The sequence below is a fragment of the Linderina pennispora genome (assembly GCF_002104995.1).
Source record: "Linderina pennispora strain ATCC 12442 chromosome Unknown DL89scaffold_156, whole genome shotgun sequence".
NCBI classification, from domain to species: domain Eukaryota; kingdom Fungi; phylum Kickxellomycota; class Kickxellomycetes; order Kickxellales; family Kickxellaceae; genus Linderina; species Linderina pennispora.
Genome location: NW_024468404.1, coordinates 1 through 9,605, shown reverse-complemented (window position 1 = coordinate 9,605; position 9,605 = coordinate 1). Strand labels below are relative to the sequence as shown.

The following is a 9,605-nucleotide window of genomic DNA, read 5'->3' as shown; positions in this document are numbered from 1 at the left end:
GTTCCTGCAGGCCCTTGGCGTCAACAGGGGTTTGCGAGATATGGAGCGAAATACACCCAAACACGATGGTGTCGGAGGCCCCCCGGCCACACGCTGCGTGCAGGTCGCGCCGGAATCCGCTCCCGATCTGCAAAAGGTCAATGATGGAGAACATGTTCAGCTCCTGTGCAAAGTTGTCAAACTTGAGAGGCAGCTTGCGTGTCCACTGATTGACCTCAGTGACGTACTGGTCAAACTTTTCGACATTGAAGCTGTCGACGTACGTCTTTGCTGCTGCCTCATCGACCGTAACCAGAGCCTGGCCGCTGCTCTTGATGAACTGGGCAGTTGATTCACGCACTGCGTCAAAGTAGTTTGTCCCTGGCGCCGGCAGCGGGACGTGCTTGCCTGTGCACGCACGCTCCCACGTCACTGGCAGCTCGGTATTAGTGACCTCGGAAATAATGCCCATGTTAAATTCGACGGATTCGTGGAAGGGGTGTTAGAGAACAGCCAAGAAAGATAAGCGACTGGCTGCAAAACCAAGAGACGAAGGCTGGCAGCACTTTGAAGGTTTTAAGCGATCTTGGGACATTACGTAGGCTTGACCAGGCTGCTCGGCTCGCGAGTCGCAAGAGCTGCTTATCACCTGAGCGGTGGTGGCCCATATACCATGCCGCAGCGGTGCACCTATATGGCAAAATCTTGCAATCGCCGGCTGCGGCCACTCTGTCAATAATTCGCTTCGCCTCTTCCTATCCTCTGTAAATCCATCCCAAAATGGAATACCAGTCATCTCGTAGCAGCAAGCTGTCGTTCAAGGGCGACAAAAAGAAATCGAAAAGCAAGCACAAGAGAAAGCACAAGAGTGACAAGCTGAGCGGCCCAGCAGCTGCGGCATCAGACGAGGCTGCCAGCGACGGTTGGGTGCCAGTCAGCTCTCTTCGCGACTTGGAAGGGCCAGTGTCAATTTACTTCCGTGACGAAAGTGTGCATGTTTTTTCCTTGCCGCCGCGATCCGAGACCCAGGCACTGGCAGACACGTCAGGGCTCCTGCCAGCGCTATACGAGCTGACCGACGCATCTTTAGCGACTGCGGAGCCCGCCAGCGTAGAGCAAGTGTTTGTCGGCCGGCGATCTGTACCTACAGCTACCTCCAAGGACGCGGAGGCGAATATGTTTTCGTTCAAGTCGTGTCACGGCGAATACCTCTCCGGATCTCGTAGCGGCGATGTGACATGTAGCGCAGCAGCAATTGGACCTCTGGAGATGTGGACACCGGTGCTATTTCCCGATCGAGGCGATGGCGCCGTGGCATTCATGATTAACCCTCCCGGCAGTTCAGGCGACCGCTTCTTGACTGCCGAGCCAGACAAGGCTAAGAAACACTTTGTGTCCGTGAGCTGTGAAGGCACACAGATTGGATTTTGCCAGGTATTCACAGCCAAATGCCAGGCGGCGCTGAGGAAAAAACGGATAGCCTTGGAGGCTGTCGAAGACTACGATCCTGAGAAGCTGACTGGAAACGCGGCGCTTGATGAAGAGCGTCAGGCCAAACGGTTCCAGAGCTTCCAGGATGGGCACATTCATGTATCGAAGAAGAGCCGCACCGAGCTGGACCAGGCGAAAAAGGCCGGCAGATACCGTGAAAGCTTGCTCGATAGGCGAGAGAAGGTCAAGTCGGACAGATATTGCAAGTAGCTGCCTTTAATGTTAAATAGTGAAATATCCTCAAAATTCAGGCTGACATTGCTGGTCTAACGACGACCCAGCAGTTGTCCTTTGGGTTCTCTGGGTTAGTAACGATGTGGGACACAGCCGGAATTTCAACCGGAGCACCAGACTTGCCCAGCCTATGTGGTCCATAGGGCGCATCCGCGGGCAGCGAGAAATCGTACTTGCGCAGGATGTTGGCAAGAACTGTGTAAATTTCAAGCCAAGCAAGGTTTCGTCCGATACAAACGCGAACGCCTGAGCTAAATACCAGAATGTCCTTGACTCGCTCTGCTGAGTCGGGACCAAGGAAGCGCTCAGGGTCGAATACATCGGGGTTCTTCCATGTATGCGGATTGCGGTGACAAGCGGCGATTGACACGCAAATCTGCGTATCGTGCGGGATGTTGTATCCCTGAATGGTTGCCCCCTTCGCCGGAGCGCTGCGTGGAAGCATGCCTGAGACTGAGGGGTTGACTCGCATTGTCTCATAGATGACTGCCGAGAGATACGGTAGCTTGGCTTTTGCGTCCTCAAACGAGATGACCTGGAAGCTATCTGGGAATGTAGAGCGGACTTCTTCGGTGACACGCTTGTAAACGCTGGGGTTGTGAAGCAAATGGACAATTGCGTACGTTATCGTGTTGCTGGTAGTGTCGGTGCCAGCAACGAGCATCAGGGCCACCTCCGACTGGAGCTGGCGAAGCGTTAGCTTGTCGCCAGTAACAGGATCCTCTGCATCGATAAACTTTTGCAGCACATCGACGCGCGGCGGCGCACCAGCTTCTTCGATAAGCCGCTTGCGCATCTCCACTCGGCCCAAAGTCGTAGCAACCATCTGGTTGTGTGAATGCTTGAGCTTTGAAAACAGCCATGGGATCTTGACAAGCATTGGTGACAGGCTACGGAATGACTTGAGGTGCACCGTGTCCTGCATCCAGTCAATGACATCCGTGTTTCCGGTTTTCAAAATGTTGAAGCTCTCCCCAAAGCCAATTGCGCCGATAACATCATAGCCCATACGGTGGAATGAGTAAAAGTAGTTGACCTTGGCTGCCCCTCCTTGCTTGGAGATTTCAGCGTCCCACACGCTGATGAGCGAGTTTGCGCCGGCATCGACTACTGTATCCTCAACAGCACGCATAGTGTGCATCGCAAATGCACTTCCAATCTGGCGCCTGCGTATCTTGTTCTCCTCAGGGTCGACAGTCGAGAAGGTATTGGCCTCAATCAGGTGCCCCTTTTCATACATAGGGCCTTTCAGAAATGCATGGGTGGCAAGAACGAGCCGAGCATCGGAGGTGTTGGACAGAGAGACGTGGTTGTATCCAATGCGCACAATTTCGCCATACTTGGCGTGCAGTGCGCGTGTATACGAATGGTATTGTCCGCGGATAACATGGTACTTGAGCGGCAGGTTAGAAAACTTGTTCAGGAGCGGCCCTGGGACCTGGGCAAGAGGAGAAAAGAATGCAGTGTGTACCAGCTGCACAAGGTACACCGAAGCAGCAAGCAGGGCGACTGTCCACAGGACAGATGAGGTTAGTAGCTCGTTGTACACACTAGTAATTGCCATTCGTTTCAAAGAACAGTTATAAAAACTATGGTGAGGGGGAGATGAGATGAGAAGAGGAGTGTGTGCGAGCAGAGATGGACCTAGGGATTGCCACTGCCTTTTATCAGGGCAGGAGATCATATTTGACATCAGCCAGACATGTGCGCTTACAGAGAGCGCTCCGATGTCCGTCCGAATGCTGCAGGTCCTATGCACTATCTCATTTATGAGTGCCGTAGCTCCCAAGTCCGTTATTTCGGCCAATAAATCGAAGGATACTATACAAAGTTTAGCCTAACAGGAATTACGCAACGTGCCTAATCCTAAAAAGCATCGTATTCAAGCGACAGGATAGCAGGCAGCGTTTGTGTGCGCAAGATGCATGGCAATCATTTTCAAAAGCCTGTCTCTGCCAAAGAAATGATTAAGCGGCAATCGCTCTTGGGATTCCTCGGAGCAGTGACAAGAAGCGATTGCGCTGGAATTTCGACCGGAGCGCCAACCTTGTCCAGCCTATGTGGCCCATACGGTGCATCTACAGGCAGCGAAAGGTCATACCTGCGCAGAATGTTCGCAAGCACCAAGTACAGTTCAAACCAGGCCAGGTTTTTTCCAATACATATGCGAACGCCTGAACTGAACACCAGTACATCTCTCATCCGTGCTGCCGAATCTGGACCAAGGAAGCGCTCGGGATCAAAGGTTTCCGGGGTCCTTCCACAGGCGTGGGTTGCGATGGCAAGCGGAAATTGACACACAGATGTGTGAATCACTCGGAATGACGAATCCTTGAATAGACGTACCACCAGTAGGTGCGCACCGTTGCAGTATGCTCGAGAACGACGGTGTTAGCCGCATTGACTCATAGATAACAGCTGTGAGATACGGCAGCCTCGATGTGGCATCGGCAAACGAAATAGTCCGGGAGGTATCGGTGAATGCGGCGCGCACTTCTCTAGTTACACGTCTGTAGATCTCCGGATAATGCATCAGGTTCATTACAGTCCATGTAAGCATATTGCTAGTAGTATCAGACCCAGCGGTGAGCATGAGAATGATCTCTGACTGAATCTCGAGGGGTGTAAATATATTTCCAGTCTCGGGGTCTTTAGCATCGACGAGCTTCTGTAGCAAATCGACGCGCAGCGGTGCACCAGCTTCTTGGATTTGTCTCTGGCGAGTTTCGACAGTTGTGTCTGCCAGCCTCTTGATGTTAGCGCGGGAGTCTTTGTGTTTCTTGAATGCCCACGGCTGTCTTGAGAGCCAAGGAACCATTCCACGGAATGCGGCAAACGTCACAGTATCGTGAATCCAGTCGATAACCTCGGTGTTTCCTTTCTGGAGAACGTTAAAGTTCCTGTCAAAGCATAGTCTTCCAATAACATCGAACCCCATGCGGAGGAATGAGTCATAGTAGTTGATACAGGCCTGTCCTCCTTGCCTTGAAATCTCAGTATCCCATGTCTTTATGAGCGAACCAACACCCGCATCCACAACCATGCCCTCAACTGCACGCATCGTATGAATTGCAAAGGCGTCTCCAATCATGCGGCGACGGAATTTGTTGACCTCAGGGTTGACCGCTGTGAAGGTATTGACGACGAACCCTTTGCTGCTGTACCCCTTATCATACATCCTCCCCTTTGGAAAAGCATGGGTGGAGAGAACGAAGCGGCAGTCTGCAGTGTTTGATAAGGAGACATGATCATGTCCGATTCGTACAACCTCACCATACTTGGCATGAAGTGCAGCTGAATACGAGTGATACTGACCACGCATCATGCGATACTTGAGCGGAAGATTGGAGAGTCTGTTCAGGAGCGGCCCAGGAATATTGGAAAGCGGTGAGAAAAATGCCAAGTAAATTAGCTGTGCCATGTATACTGCAGCAGCCAGCAAAAGCACTGGCCAGATGGATAGCTTCTCAGAGTATATGTTGAATATGTTGTCTAAATAGTCGGCAGTCATTGAAAATGAGAATTATTATAAGGGCGCTGGAAAAGAAGGGAGATAGAGTGAGGGAGCTGGGAGCGCATTTAAGACGAACCCAGCTTGGATACTACCACACAACCATGCATGGCTGTGGGAGCAACTATGTCAGGTGGGAATAGTGCTATCTCAAACATTGTTCTCAGCCTTGTGGCTGGCGAAGGGCGGGTTGCATATAGTAGTGCATCATCCTAATTGCCCAAGCCAATCCCAGCCATTTACCGTTCCGCTGTATGGAAGCCATTATCAATTCACGTGCCCGAGAGCGTATATCATTACACCTGCATGCAGGGTATTGGTTTTACATACTAGAATTGCTCTGCTTGCGATGCGAGCTCGGCTGCTAGTCAGCATGGGTTGACAACATCGACGATGTCCGGGAATTCGTCGATCAGATAGACTTCAAAGCCATAGTGCTTGAACTTGTCGCGCCATCCCTTGCCACGAATCGGCGCATGGTGTCGGGCCATCGCCGCACTCCAATTGCCCATGATCAGCACTGGATCTGGACCGAACTTGCTCCGGAGTTTCGCGGGCAAGCCTGTGGTCTGCACGGGCCTGGTTCATGAATGAATCAAGGCGCAGCTTGCGGTGAAGCGGGTACACCTTGGGACTGGTCCCGACACCCGGATGGGCCTTCCAGCGCCTCTGGTGCTGCTTGTTTGACTTAGTGGGCTGCTGCTCTGATAACCTTCGCGCTATCATCGTGCTGGCATAAAACGGTGCTAGGACACACCGCACAGATGCACGGGCAGCAAACGTAGGCACGGAATTTTGCTGGGGCTAAGGGTCCGGCAGCAGTGTTTGGAAAGCTCTGCCTCTGCTCTGCGGACAGCATCTTCTGGGACTTGATCCTTTGTATCCCAACGAATCCTGTCATAGTGGCGCAGCTTGAGCTCCTTGTTGCGCTGCTGTCGTGTGTAGCGGTAGAGCATTTTTCACCCTCTTTCCCATTGCTGCTATTTTCGTGCATCATATACAGTAAATCGCCACGACCTAGATCGATGAATAAATAGTGACCTTTTAGATTGTGATATATAAATAAATAATTGAACGAAAGAATCCCTTTTTCACAAATATTTCAGGGTTAAAAAGCATCATTGTCAGCTAGTTGATGGAGTAGTATCCATCGTGCAAGCATGTATGTATGCTCTTTGATGATATTGATACTGTGTACAAATTGCTCTAGGTGAGGCAACATAGAATCACGGAAGCCAATACCACCAAGTGATGTCTTTATGACAGTAGTGCTGCGGGTAATATTCATTTGCGAAATTCAATAGGCAAGAAGAGAAATGATGCTGTTCAGTTTTGCTGTATTGCAGATTGCATAGCATTAAAAACCTTTTATTAAAAATGATCTGGCTTGCATGGTTCTTGGGGCCCTTGGCACTGATACAGTCTCTTGAATCAGTCTATACAGACTGGATCCATTGTGGCCCAAATACTACCGCTTACGCATGTTCATAAGCCAAATTAATTTATAAAATAAGCCTACAAATATTGCATGACTGCTAGAAGAGCTATATGGCCTTATTCAATAGGTGCTCATAGATAAATATCCTAAGAGTGTTGCGCAGCCGGTGATGACCACCATGATGATGCCATGGAAGTTATCAGGCCGACTGACAACGAGAGCAGCTCTTGCGCTGAACCAATGGAGATATATAGCGGAGATCTGTGACCACTGCAATAACAACTTGTCGCCCTAGTTTCATCGATTAGGTCAGATGCCGCACAAGATCAAGAAGGAGTTTACAGAGCAAACCACCTAAACCCATGTTGAAGCTTAAGAGTTTTATGCTTTAACCAACTAAAAAGATTTTAGCGGACGGTTGGTCATTTTTTGGACTATAAAATCTTATATATATGTAAAGATTGGTGCGTTCGAGATGGTCCAGTGATCAAGCCGCCAGCAAGAGTAATGTTGACACAGCAGTTGTCTTTTGGATTCCTCGGACCGGTAACCGATAAATGAAGCGGCTGGGATCTCGACTGGAACACCAAGCCTGTCCAGTCTGTGAGGGCCATATGGGGCGTCCTCGGGCAGCGAGAAGTTGTACCTGCGCAGAATGTTGGCAAGAACCGTATAGATCTCAACCCAGGCGAGGTTTCGTCCGATGCAGACTCGAACACCCGAGCTGAAAGTCAGCACATCCTTCAACTTCTCAGCCGAGTCGGTGCCAAGAAAACGCTTTGGGTCGAACACATTGGGGTTATCCCAAGTCCGCGGATTGCGCTGACAGGCAAAAACAGATATGCATATTTGTGCGTCCTTCGGGATGTGATGGCCTTGGATCGTTTGCCCCGTCAGCAGGAAGCTGGCGTGGTAGCAAGCCAGACACGGATGGATTCAATCGCATAGCCTCGTGGATTACTGCTGAGAGATAGGGCAGCTTGGATTTAGCGTCATTAAACGAAATCGTTTGCGACGGCATCAGGGAATACACTGCGTACCTCCTCCGTTGCCCGCCTGTAGACACCAGGGTTGTGGAGCAGATGTGTAAGCGTATACGACAGTGTGTTGCTGGTGGTGTCTGTTCCAGCAATCAGCATCAGTCCAACTTCAGATACGAGGTTATCTCCATCGATAATCTGGCCTGTCGCCGGATCGCTGGCATCAATCATCTTTTGCAGGATGTCAACCCGTGGTGGGCACCTGTCGTTTCAATTAAGCTGTCTGCGCATCCTGATTGGCGTCGTCAATGAAGTCTAAAAGTGATTGCGCAGACTTCTTCAGCTTTGGGAATAGCCATGGAACCCGGTTGACAAATGGCATCACAGTGATTATTGACTTCAAGTGCATCATGCTCTGCATATTGTCAATTACTTCCGTGTTGCCTGTCTGCAGAATGTTGAAGTTCTGGCCAAAACCCAACCGCACCGATCACGTCAAACCCATGCGATGTAGTGCATAAAAGTAGTTGACTCTTGCTGTTCCTCCTTGCTTGGAAATCTCGGCATCCCACGCCTTGATCAGCGATGTTAGCACCCGCGCCAACAACCAGGTCCTCGATACCCCGTAGCGTGTGCATCGCAAAGGTATCTCCAATCTGGGCGGCCGCCGCACTTTGTTGAACTCTGGATCAACAGTCGAGAATGAGTTCTGCTTTGTCAGCTGGCCCTTGGTATACGCCACTCCCTTCTTAAATGCCGTGGGTGGCAAGGACAAGCCGTGTATCCGATGTGTTGGACAGGGACACGTAGCTGGCGCCGATGCGCACAATCTCGCCGTATTTCGCATGCAGCTCTGTCGAATATGCGTGGTACTGGCCGGTCATAACTTTGAACAGCAGCGGCAGACTGGAAAAACTTGTTTATGAGCGGACCAGGTATACTCGAGAGCGGCGAGAAGAATGCGTGCCTGATAGCAGACGCTACATAAGTAGCAATGACCAATGTTGCTACTGGGGCGATCAGAGGACGACGAGATTGCCTGGTAATCCATATCGAATAGCATGGTGAAATATGAGCCAAGGTGGTTAGAGAAATAAGTGGTGGAGGAGTCGAAAGGAAGGAAAGGCACGCTAATAGCCGCGGCACCCTTTGGCATTTCTAGTCAAGACAGTTTACTGCTGGCAACAGCGAGCAACCAATTTCACATGTGTGTACTTGAACAATGGTCACGCCGCAAAAATACCATTTTCAGTAGTTTATAGTGCCGGCAGTGCTCCGGAAATTTGCCTATGCACAGGGGCCATCCCCTGTTTGTCAAACCAGCAGCAATTAGCGGACATGCTGGCTAATAAATCGCCGTAAGATCTGAAGCTTCAAGACAGCATTTATTGATGCAAACACGCTATGCTTTGGCATGGAAATCTTGACCCAGCAGTTGTCCTTCGGATTTACAGGAGATGTGACAATAAACGATTCGCCAGGAATCTCGGCCGGAACTCCCTTGTCGCTGAGCTTGTGTGGGCCATACGGCGCATCTCGGGCAATTCAAAATCGTACCTGCGCAAGACATTGGCAAGAACGGTGTAGAGCTCAACCCAGGCAAGGTTACGGCCGATACAAACTCGAACACCCGAGCTGAATGTCAGCACATCCTTCAATCTTTCGTAACGTCAGGGCCAAGGAAGCGCTCGGGTCAAACACCTCCGGGTTCTTCCACATCTGAGGGTTGTGCTGGCAAGCAGTAATAGTAATGCAATCTGTGTACCAGCTGGGATGTGGTGTCCCTGAATTGTTGCACCCTCTGCCGGAACGCAGCGTGGAAGGAAGCCACCAACGGACGGATTGATGCGCATGGTCTCTGTGATGACTGCTGAGAGATACGGGAGCTTGGACCTGGCCTCATTAAACGAAATTGTTTGCGAGGTGTCCGGGAATGTTGTGCGTATTTCCTCAGTGACGCGGCGGTACACCT

At 50.8% G+C, this 9,605-nt stretch overlaps 1 protein-coding gene across 1 annotated transcript; it reads right to left on the bottom strand.

The window, feature by feature from the left end:
* Positions 1 to 7,018: 7,018 nt before the first annotated feature.
* On the bottom strand, positions 7,019 to 8,748 carry DL89DRAFT_273028 (cytochrome P450). The gene is made up of 9 exons (XM_040889029.1): positions 8,645 to 8,748; positions 8,528 to 8,613; positions 8,407 to 8,505; positions 8,135 to 8,381; positions 7,969 to 8,077; positions 7,670 to 7,895; positions 7,580 to 7,632; positions 7,205 to 7,557; positions 7,019 to 7,179 (listed from the first exon to the last, which is right to left on the bottom strand). The coding sequence occupies exons 1-9, from the start codon at positions 8,694 to 8,696 to the stop codon at positions 7,088 to 7,090; spliced, it is 1,317 nt and encodes a 438-aa protein (XP_040739066.1). The 5' UTR covers positions 8,697 to 8,748; the 3' UTR covers positions 7,019 to 7,087.
* Positions 8,749 to 9,605: the final 857 nt, after the last annotated feature.